Here is a 12,164-nt window from a genome sequence, read left to right as displayed (position 1 = left end):
CATCAAACACAATTCTTTCCTTGACATCCATCTGACATACCCTGATAATGTGGCAAAGCATTATGACTCAAACTGAACAAAAACTGTTCACAATTTTAGTGCCTTTTCAAATGCAAGTTGACGTTTTGACCCCATTTATCCTCAATCATGAAGGATCTCTTCACCACTGCTTCACCCATCTGCAGAAACCTTCGTCCGTGCCTGACCATCACCACACCCAACACTCCCAGACTTCTTCTAGCCAGACTACAATTATTCCCTTAGCCTCTCATTGTAATCTTCAACTCATTCAGAATTTTGCTCTGTTTCCCATATTGCATCAAATCCCAAGTGAACAATTAACCCCATCTATGCTGACATGCATTGGCACCCTATCTCTGAATGTCACCTATATGAAATTATTGTTATCAATCTCTTCACAGCCTGATCACCTCCTGACCTCTGATTTGCTCCAGCCCTACAAGAGACCCCAATTCTAACAATGACCACTGTTCCAGCCCCATTCTCCTTTTCCCCAATATTGCTAGCCTTGCTTTTAGCTGCAGAACTCACTTGCTCTTGAATTCACTTCTTAATCTCCTACACCTTTCCAATTCCATTAACATCCTTATTAGCCTCCTGTTTATCTCAGCCTTTTCATTGTTTTTTATCAAATGTTGCCTTCTTTCTGTTTTCTCCATATAACTCCCTGAATCACTTTGGGATATGTCTTATCCGTTTACAAGGCCATAGATGTCCATGCCTTTGATGGCATTTATGTGATCATGTCCAAGTAATGCATAATCATTCTTCTTAAAATGAAGAAGTATTCTTTAAAGAGCTGAAGAATTATTGGAACGAATTTTTCTTCATTTACTTGATGACTTGTGATGCATGAAGAATGGAGTACCACCATGTCCCATTGCAATTTCTTTCCTTATTGTATGGGTAAAATATAAAAACATTCTTCATAAATGGGCTCATGTATTTCCTTGCAGGCAATGTTTGGAAAAAGATCATCTCAATTTTTAATAGACAAAACCTTTTACAATTTTATTCAAGCCAATTCTAATTTGAACTTAATTCAGACCAAAACTTAAAAGGTATGAATTATATAAACCTTAGAGTTCACAGAATCATAGAACCCCTACGGTGTGGAAACGGACCTTTGGCCCAACAAGTCCACACCGACCCTTGAAGTATCCCACCCAGACCCATTCCCTTATAACCCACCTAAGCTACGCATCCCTGAATACTGTGGATGATTTAGCATGGCCAATCTACCTAACCTTCACATCTTCGGGCTGAGGGAGGAAACCGGAGCACCCAAAGTAAACCCACGCAGACATGGAGAGAACGTCCAAACTTCACACTGGCAGTTGCACGAGTGTGGAATCGAATCTGCGGCCCTGGCACTATAAGGCAGCAGTGCTAACCACTGAGCTAGCACGCCACCTGTTTATGATGGCAAAGCTTTAGCGGCATCAAATAAATTAGAAAATAAGTTGAGGAAAAATGCCAAAATTAAGTGTAGGGAAGAGATCTGTACATACATAGGAGATAATCCACCTTATCATACAGATGGAATGTAGAGGAAAAAGTGGTCCATGAAGGGACATACAAGGCTAAGGTCAGATAATGGTGTGGAGCTACAAAGAGAAATCTGGTGATGAAGACGTTAGAGTGGATACCACTATTGCAGGAAAACTGATCTTGAAGATCTTTTTTAGATCCTAAAACAACATACCCCTGGCAATCTCAATCAGTATAAAAGATGCATTTGTAGCAGGATGAAAAGTTTTGAAGGAAAAGGATTTTTTGGGAAATTGCCAGAAGCAACAGTTGATACAGAAGGGAAGCAATGGAACTTTACTTGAAGGAGTCAAGAAGCTGAAGCTTTTAGTCTTGCATTTTCAACTTCTTCTCTCCTTTTAGAAATATTTCAAGTTCGTATTACCAAGCATTTTTGAAGCTATGGAAATGAAGCAAACCTATTTGTGCTGAATGATGCAGAGAGATATGGCACTTTTCAGTGAATCGTATTTTGATAAAAGGTAGATTGCATTTAGTTTGAAGCGGGCCCAGCCATGTTCTGCTACAATCACAGAGACAAACTGGCAGACATCACTAAGATGCACACTAATAATTTTCTGCAGATGAGCTCCAACTTGAGCGATGTGAGATAAATAAAATAAAAGTTGAATTTAAGATTGAAGTCAGGCTTTGGCGGACCATTGTATGTACATGATTAAACAAAGCAAAACAAATTTGGACTGACTTTACATCATAGTCATCCTCAAAATAAAAATGAATTGAGCCACATCCTCACTTAAAGATGATTGTCGATCCAGGGAAGAAACAGATCAGCTAAAATGTTTGATTTGACAATGAAATCTGTTGCGCACTCAGATGATGATGAAATATACTCCTTCCACGGAAGTCTTGAGAGCAAGTGAAAGGCGTTAGAAATTAAGTTCAGAAACATGTGCACACAGATTTCCTGACTTGAGTGATTCAGAGGATAAGCTAATGCTTTTTATTAATGCTTCACGTGCCAATCTTCCAGAAAGCTATTCAAACATGGTAAAATTTATCACATTCTTGGCAGGAAAGAATAACATGTTTTCTGGTAGCCCAGGGAATTAAAAGTACCTCTATTGCTGAAATTTCGAGGTGATGATTGATACAGGAGGATACCTACTTCATATTCTATAGGAATTCCTACACAAGGGCAATCTGAAAAGGTTTGGTACATGAAATGTTGAGGGAACAGCTCTCCTTGGGATAACATAAACGTGACAACTAACGTTGCTGATTAATAATTGAGAATTGGCCTTACTGGTTAAAGGGATATATTCGGAGAAAAAGATTTCCAAAGTAAAGTGGGTTGAGGTAAGACATCTGTTGTCAGATTATTTCACACACAGAACAAAACTGCTTGCTCCAAGAAATTATCAGTGAGCCTCAAAAAAAATGGAACATCGAAACAATTTAAGAACATGAAAAAGAATAATTTTTTTGTTTGGGTTGGTTTGTAATTTAAATTTAAAGAAAAGGAAGAGGAAAAATGGAACATTTATTATATTATGTAAGATATGAAAAAGTAATGTTGTTTCTGATCGGTTGTAAGGGAAGATATAAAATACGAAAGAACTTTCTTGTTTAATCTTCATTGTTTTGTTCAAGTATTGTTTGTGGATCAAAACATTTATCTAAAGAGGGGAGTCTATCAACATTTTAAGAAGTGATTAATTTATTAATGAATTGCTCAGGCAGATTTAAGGAAAGAACAGGTGGGAATGGGGTGTGGAAGGATCTGTAAGACAAAATAATTGCATCCCGCCTGCTCTCGAGGTGTGTAATAACTCTGAACAGGTCGATTAGAAAATATCCAAGACTGGATAATTCCGTCCACAAAGAAAGGTATTGTGGTTTCTGTTTCACCAACTGGCTTGGATCTGGTCAAATGGTTGTGGTTATTGGAGCTCAATGAGCTCAGTCCCAGCAAAGGGTATTATTCTAGACCCATGTCATTCATTGGACATTGTGTAATGTTCATCACTGGGCTCAACTGCATTAAATACTGAAGCAGCTGTTGCCTATAAAAAGCGAGACCTAGACAACTTTTGGGCTTGGGCTAAGTTCAAACAGAATTCACACCACACAAGTGTCAAGCAAAGACCGCCTCAAATAAGAGATGATCTAACCATTTCCCTGACATTCAATATTCAATAGCATTACCATCCTGGAATCCCCCACATTCTGGGGGGCTATCATTGACCAGAAACTGAACTTGACCAGTCATAGAGAGATTGTCTGAGAATTCTACAGTACATAACTTGTAAATATTAGGTTGTCGGGTATGAGCTATGAGTCACTTAGTCAAAAGCTAGTAGAATTCCTGTGAAATCCCAGAGGAATACTCAACAGCATACTACTTCACAAGTACTGCTGAGAACTCCCTGACCCTGGAAAAATAATTTTATATTGGTGTGATGGCTATTTTTTCCACTATGATGAGAATTAAAGTTAACAATGTACCTGACCTTATCTCTAGTTTGCTCCCTAGAAGATTTATAGATAAAGAAAACCTGTCCAACAAACAACTGCACCTAGCAGTCACGAACCATTTCAACTCCCCCTCCCATTCCGCAGACGACATGTCCATCGTGCTGCAGGAACAGCAACTCACATTTCGTTTGGGAACCCTGCTGCCCAATGGTATTAATGTGGATTTCACAAGCTTCAAAATCTCCCCTCCCCAAATACATCCCAAAACCAGCCCAGCTTGTCCCTGCCTCCCTAACCTGTCTTTCCTCCCACCTATCCCCTTCTCCCACCTCGAGTCCCACACCCATCTCCTACCTACTAACCTCATCCCGCCCCCTTGACCTGTCTGTCCTCCCCAGACTGACCTATCACCTCCCTGACTCCCCACCCTCACTCACCTTTACTGGCTCCACATCCACCTCTTTGACCTATCTGTCTCCTCTCCACCTATCTTCTCCTTTATCCATCTTCTATCCACCTCCCCCTCTCTCCCTATTTATCTCGGAATCTCCTTCCTGTCTCCACTTTTGAAGAAGGGTCTAGGCTGAAACGCCAGCTTTCTGGATCCTCTAAATGCTGCTTAGACTGCTGTGTTCATCCAGCTCTACACCTTGTTTTCTCAGATTCTCCAGCATCTGCAGTTCCTACTATCTCTGTCTGCTTTACTTCCTGGTTTGCACTCTGTGAGAATACATCAATATGATTTGGTGTTTCTCCTGAATGGCAATATTGCTGTTCCTGGATACCTAAAAGATCCCCCTATAGTCGAGCCAATTACAAATTAATGTTTTGAAAGGTGAATCTAATTCTATAAAAACCAATAAATCTTTGTCGCAGATTTGCACGAGATCAATGGCAAGTGTCACTTCATCATTGACTGCAGAAACCAGGTCCAGTGTAAGGAGAGGCAAGTGGTAACTGTTCAGTTTAGCTAAATAATCCCACTCAAATCTTTCAGATATTTCTGGCCACCTTTCCAAAATTCCTCTCACTTCTCTTCCATCCTCTCTGCCAAAATGAAACAGCTGCAAAATGGTTCACAGTGAGGTGTCTGAGTTTGAATATCTTAGAGGCAGTATGTAACGCTTTACCTGAAGCAACACAGTGCCTCCAGGGATGGTGAGCTGTAAACAGTATTTTGGTGCATTCTCCCAGGACAACAGCTGAACATCCTCAATAGCACTGTATGAGATGGCATTCTCCATGTAACCAGCAGGCTGCAAAGAAAGCAAAAAGTATTCTACATTAAATGACCTGTTCAAATAGCAAATCAGAAAATAAATCAGCCTTGCGCACTTTACTTGAAAAAGTTTGGTGGTATCAGAGAATTAAAGCATTGATTTTTGTCTGAATCATGTAGCCCACAAGAATAAAACTTGGCATGCTAAAAACCACTCAATAGTAGAATTCAGGGTCAATCCGATTGACAGTACACAGTGCAATTTTAAAATAGACAGCAATTAGACTGCTATATGACAAGAGGAGATATTTCAGATTTGGAACTTGATTTGTGGAAGAAACACTTGTGGATCTAATAACATCCTTCAAGAAATAGTCTCATATCATGTCAATTTTATAATATCCAATATATTGTGAGACATAAAACAAAAATTGTTGTCTAAATAGGATTTGTTTTTAATCACTGTACTCTCCTGTAGAATCAAGCCTTCCAGAAACTCTACACTGCTGGAACTGCGGCTTCTATCACACTTAGCGTGCGCCCCTCCCGCCCACTTCCTTTTTCCTGCTATTGACAGCAGTACTGTCAGCTGAGTCCTCCAGTTGGAAATTCCCTCTCCAACTTTGCCTCAGTGTCATCCTCTGTCTGGCTAATCCTCTGTAGTACCTTCAAAGATATTACCATGTTAAAGAGATGTTTTATAAATGCAAGCCATTGTTGCTGATAATAGACAGGGTCTGATGATCCAGCAACTCAATTCCATTCTGACATTTGCTGATTAAACCTGAAAAATTCAACCAGGATCAGAGGCATGCAAAACACCATTCTGAATCCTGCTGCATTGTTGGCGGTCAATGTTAAATCACATCTATTAAAATCCAGAGCTTAATAAATGCACAGTAATACAAAAATCGGTTTAAACTTTGTGTGTAGTCTTTGAAGCTACATGCTACATAGCTCAGACGTGCACAAAATCAAAAACATGGGCACATCTGATGCACACTATAAAGTAATAGACAATTTGAAGGAATACAAAGCAGTAATTCAATACCTGGATTCTGATGGCATTTTAGGACATGACAATCCTTGCTCATGCAGTTTATGAAATTATTAAAACTGCTCAGTGTAACTCCTGCTTTGTAACTATCAGTCATTAGTTAACCTTACTTGTTAATTTTCTCACCGTCTGTCATGCAGATACTGACTGATGGACTTATTCTTCCCTGGTATGGATGTCAGGAGACTACATTAACTGAGGATACCAAGGTTTGCTTTTAATACATTAGCAAGCTTAGAAAGTGAGCTAAAATTCCCTCCTAAAAATAACATGTTCAAAGAATTTAACGTCATATTACCATGTGCACTGGCAATAGGTTTGCGAAATTTAGATTGCAAAACAATTGAAACTGTGATTTTTTTTAATGGTAATAAAATGTGAGGTTGGATGAACACAGCAGGCCAAGCAGCATCTCAGGAGCACAAAAGCTGACGTTTCGGGCCTAGACCCTTCATCAGAGAGGGGGATGGGGGGAGGGAACTGGAATAAATAGGGAGAGAGGGGGAGGCGGACCGAAGATGGAGAGTAAAGAAGATAGGTGGAGAGAGTGTAGGTGGGGAGGTAGGGAGGGGATAGGTCAGTCCAGGGAAGACGGACAGGTCAAGGAGGTGGGATGAGGTTAGTAGGTAGCGGGGGGTGCGGCTTGGGGTGGGAGGAAGGGATGGGTGAGAGGAAGAACCGGTTAGGGAGGCAGAGACAGGTTGGACTGGTTTTGGGATGCAGTGGGTGGGGGGGAAGAGCTGGGCTGGTTGTGTGGTGCAGTGGGGGGAGGGGACGAACTGGGCTGGTTGAGGGATGCAGTAGGGGAAGGGGAGATTTTGAAACTGGTGAAGTCCACATTGATACCATATGGCTGCAGGGTTCCCAGGCGGAATATGAGTTGCTGTTCCTGCAACCTTCGGGTGGCATCATTGTGGCAGTGCAGGAGGCCCATGATGGACATGTCATCAAGAGAATGGGAGGGGGAGTGGAAATGGTTTGCGACTGGGAGGTGCAGTTGTTTTTTGCGAACTGAGCGGAGGTGTTCTGCAAAGCGGTCCCCAAGCCTCCACTTGGTTTCCCCAATGTAGAGGAAGCCGCACCGGGTACAGTGGATGCAGTATACCACATTGGCAGATGTGCAGGTGAATCTCTGCTTGATGTGGAATGTCATCTTGGGGCCTGGGATGGGGGTGAGGGAGGAGGTGTGGGGACAAGTGTAGCATTTCCTGCGGTTGCAGGGGAAGGTGCCGGGTGTGGTGGGGTTGGAGGGCAGTGTGGAGCGAACAAGGGAGTCACAGAGAGTGGTCTCTCCGGAAAGCAGACAGGGGAGGGGATGGAAAAATGTCTTGGGTGGTGGGGTCGGATTGTAAATGGCGGAAGTGTCGGAGGATAATGCGTTGTATCCGGAGGTTGGTAGGGTGGTGTGTGAGAACGAGGGGGATCCTCTTGGGGCGGTTGTGGCGGGGGCGGGGTGTGAGGGATGTGTCGCGGGAAATGCGGGAGACGCGGTCAAGGGCGTTCTCGATCACCGTGGGGGGGAAGTTGCGGTCCTTAAAGAACTTGGACATCTGGGATGTGCGGGAGTGGAATGTCTTGTCGTGGGAGCAGATGCGGCGGAGGCGGAGGAATTGGGAATAGGGGATGGAATTTTTGCAGGAGGGTGGGTGGGAGGAGGTGTATTCTAGGTAGCTGTGGGAGTCGGTGGGCTTGAAATGGACATCAGTTACAAGCTGGTTGCCTGAGATGGAGACTGAGAGGTCCAGGAAGGTGAGGGATGTGCTGGAGATGGCCCAGGTGAACTGAAGGTTGGGGTGGAAGGTGTTGGTGAAGTGGATGAACTGTTCGAGCTCCTCTGGGGAGCAAGAGGCGGCGCCGATTTAGTCATCAATGTACCGGAGGAAGAGGTGGGGTTTGGGGCCTGTGTAGGTGCGGAAGAGGGACTGTTCCACGTAACCTACAAAGAGGCAGGCATAGCTGGGGCCCATGCGGGTGCCCATGGCCACCCCCTTAACACCTTCCACCCCAACCTTCAGTTCACCTGGGCCATCTCCAGCACATCACTCACCTTCCTGGACCTCTCAGTATCCATCTCAGGCAACCAGCTTGTAACTGATGTCCATTTCAAGCCCACCGACTCCCACAGCTACCTAGAATACACCTCCTCCCACCTACCCTCCTGCAAAAATTCCATCCCCTATTCCCAATTCCTCCGCCTCCGCCGCATCTGCTCCCACGACAAGACATTCCACTCCCGCACATCCCAGATGTCCAAGTTCTTTAAGGACCGCAACTTTCCCCCCACGGTGATCGAGAACGCCCTTGACCGCGTCTCCCGCATTTCCCGCGACACATCCCTCACACCCCGCCCCCGCCACAACCGCCCCAAGAGGATCCCCCTCGTTCTCACACACCACCCTACCAACCTCCGGATACAACGCATTATCCTCCGACACTTCCGCCATTTACAATCCGACCCCACCACCCAAGACATTTTTCCATCCCCTCCCCTGTCTGCTTTCCGGAGAGACCACTCTCTGTGACTCCCTTGTTCGCTCCACACTGCCCTCCAACCCCACCACACCCGGCACCTTCCCCTGCAACCGCAGGAAATGCTACACTTGTCCCCACACCTCCTCCCTCACCCCCATCCCAGGCCCCAAGATGACATTCCACATCAAGCAGAGATTCACCTGCACATCTGCCAATGTGGTATACTGCATCCACTGTACCCGGTGCGGCTTCCTCTACATTGGGGAAACCAAGTGGAGGCTTGGGGACCGCTTTGCAGAACACCTCCGCTCAGTTCGCAAAAAACAACTGCACCTCCCAGTCGCAAACCATTTCCACTCCCCCTCCCATTCTCTTGATGACATGTCCATCATGGGCCTCCTGCACTGCCACAATGATGCCACCCGAAGGTTGCAGGAACAGCAACTCATATTCCGCCTGGGAACCCTGCAGCCATATGGTATCAATGTGGACTTCACCAGTTTCAAAATCTCCCCTTCCCCTACTGCATCCCTCAACCAGCCCAGTTCGTCCCCTCCCCCCACTGCACCACACAACCAGCCCAGCTCTTCCCCCCCACCCACTGCATCCCAAAACCAGTCCAACCTGTCTCTGCCTCCCTAACCGGTTCTTCCTCTCACCCATCCCTTCCTCCCACCCCAAGCCGCACCCCCCGCTACCTACTAACCTCATCCCACCTCCTTGACCTGTCCGTCTTCCCTGGACTGACCTATCCCCTCCCTACCTCCCCACCTACACTCTCTCCACCTATCTTCTTTACTCTCCATCTTCGGTCCGCCTCCCCCTCTCTCCCTATTTATTCCAGTTCCCTCCCCCCATCCCCCTCTCTGATGAAGGGTCTAGGCCCGAAACGTCAGCTTTTGTGCTCCTGAGATGCTGCTTGGCCTGCTGTGTTCATCCAGCCTCACATTTTATTATCTTGGAATCTCCAGCATCTGCAGTTCCCATTATCTCTGATACTATTTTTTTTAATGGCCTTGCTTTCATTTTTTAACAGCATGATTAGTTTGCAAGGCACCGTAAGGTAAGGACAGGGCCAGTATAACCTACACCAGAATACAGCAGGTGTACGAAGCTTTGGAATCATTGCAATCTTGGAGATTTGGTGCATAAAGTCACTCAGTTCTTCTGAAGCAATTCTGCAGGAATTAAGTTACTATGCTGGATGTGTAGTTCTCGCAAAAAAATTGGACAGAAACCTTGAATCAAAGACAAAATTAGCTTTAATTCAGTTAATGAGCCTTCTGTTCCAGGGAGGAAATGAATTTCACTTGTAAATTTCCAAGAAGTTATTTTGTCCCAGCATACAAAACACACAGAAACTGGATTATTAAGGAGCACAAAATGGAGTGGTTACAAAAGAGTATTTAAAAGTCACAAATATTGAAAGTCAGTGCACCAAATGCAAAATATTACTGGATAATTAATATAGATGATGCAATGATGTTACTTTGCAGACAAAAATGGCAGTGCCTTGGTGACAATATTGAAAACAAGATTCAAACACAGTCACTGACATCTGCATGTGACCAATCAAACACAAAAAAATCACAAATTTCTAGATGCTAAGTGTGTAGAAACAACATGTTTTAATACATGACTAAGGAGTGGATTTTCATTTTCATAGCCTGCAACACAGACTGAAAATTTAAAGAGGGATAAGTCCTATGGTGACAGGTAATTCACTTGGCCAGGTTACCATCCAGCTACTGAAGACATAGGTCAACACATGTAACACTTAAGAATGTATTTGTAAATCACAAGATGCTGCAATGTGTTGAAGCTCATAACTGAGTCACTAAACTATGCCTTGATCAGAATAAACACTATTTTCCAACAAACACGAACAGCATTTGTCAAAAGTATTCTTGTGAAGAGGGCACCTGCTTAACAAAATTCATGTTCAAATCCTGCAGAATTTCTTAAAGGAGCCAAGCTTTACAGGAATCATAAAGCTGCACAAGATATCCCAATAAACATAAGCATTTTGACATAAGGTGAGAAAAAAAGGGCCTCTTTGTGACATGAAGTTGAGCAGACTTATTCTTACTCCCAATTTCCTGCATTTATAAGATAAAATGATAGAAAGTATTTTGACATCCCCTCCAGGTACACCATAAGTAACTAACTGAAAACTACATAGTTATAAAAAGTAATTGTTTGTTTTAAAGTGGTTAAACCTTTGTTTGAACTAAAAACAATTCACTTTGATGCATAGTATTGAAGTAAAGTGCCAGGAAAATTGCTGTTCATTCTTAGTAATCAAACAATACCTCAGCAGTCAACATCAAAGACATGTAAATTGTACTTGTCTGAAATTCAGCTCCCTACTTGATTGAGAACTGAAGAACAAGTTTAGTTGGAGGATTTACTTTGCTGTTATTTATTGTTTTAAACAGAATTCTCAGCACCATCTGCACAGGCAAGTTTAAACCTGGAGTTAAGTTGTTAGTAGTAATTTGATAGCAAGGCAAACTCATACAAATAAAAAGAAACTCAAACATAGAAAAGGTAGTACTCAAGTGTGACTGGTCACACGTTTTAACCCTCTTAGGACAGAATTTACATCTCTATACTCATTTAACAAACATGGAAAAAACCCCTAAAATTTGTTTTGCAAATACTGGTTACTAACAAACCTGAGATGGAGTCATTAGAACACACACAGCTCAGAGGCTTTTTTTCAGCCAGCATCAAATTTACCAAGTTTTTTAAGCATTCCGTTTTTTGCATTCATTAAATAATAATGCTGGGGAACAAAACTCATCTCATTCCGTAGCAAGATTCACAAGTCAGACAGAAGCAGTGTAAATTCCCCTGCACTCTATTCAGATATCCAACCTCAGAAGAAAATTCAGCAACTGCTGTGCCAGCACAAGCTTCTTTCTATTGCTTACAAGCTTCCATCCCACAGATTCTTTGATGAGGATTTCCAAGAGATTCTGAACAAGCATCAATTTTACGCTACAGGTACTTACCCTGACTGAGTGTACCTTATCACACTTCAGGCAAAACTCTTCATAATCAGCAGATATCAGGGCTGGAATATGATTTGAGGTGAAAGATTATCAAGGTCTTGCCCTCTATCCTCCTCCCATGGCCCTCCGCACTCCCCGAGCAAGACTGTGTAATCCCTGATCCCTTACTGTGACACATGATGTTCCATGCCAAATTATGCCCCCGCACTGATACCCAATCCATTTTAAATGAAGAGACAGAGCTCAAATTCAGTTCATCAAAATCCCGGTATTTATGGCTCAGATAATTATTTGGGAATAAACACAAAACCCCCCCCACAGATCTTAAGTTCTAAATGATATGCATTACGTCACAAAATAATCTCCAAATCCTCTACATATAACACTGTCAAGAAAAATTCCACATCAA

General features: G+C 43.3%; 1 protein-coding gene across 2 annotated transcripts in view; it reads right to left on the bottom strand.

Moving 5' to 3' along the window:
- The window catches only part of cmip (c-Maf inducing protein), a 228,537-nt gene that overhangs the window by 107,506 nt on the left and 108,867 nt on the right, over positions 1 to 12,164 (bottom strand). For both annotated transcript variants that reach the window (XM_048546877.2, XM_048546878.2), the window contains exon 2: positions 5,121 to 5,246. In XM_048546877.2, coding sequence (XP_048402834.1) covers positions 5,121 to 5,246 — 126 coding nt within the window. The remainder of the gene's footprint in view (positions 1 to 5,120; positions 5,247 to 12,164) is intronic.

This window comes from Stegostoma tigrinum, chromosome 16 (genome assembly GCF_030684315.1).
Source record: "Stegostoma tigrinum isolate sSteTig4 chromosome 16, sSteTig4.hap1, whole genome shotgun sequence".
NCBI lineage: Eukaryota > Metazoa > Chordata > Chondrichthyes > Orectolobiformes > Stegostomatidae > Stegostoma > Stegostoma tigrinum.
This window is presented reverse-complemented; position numbering and strand designations above follow the sequence as displayed.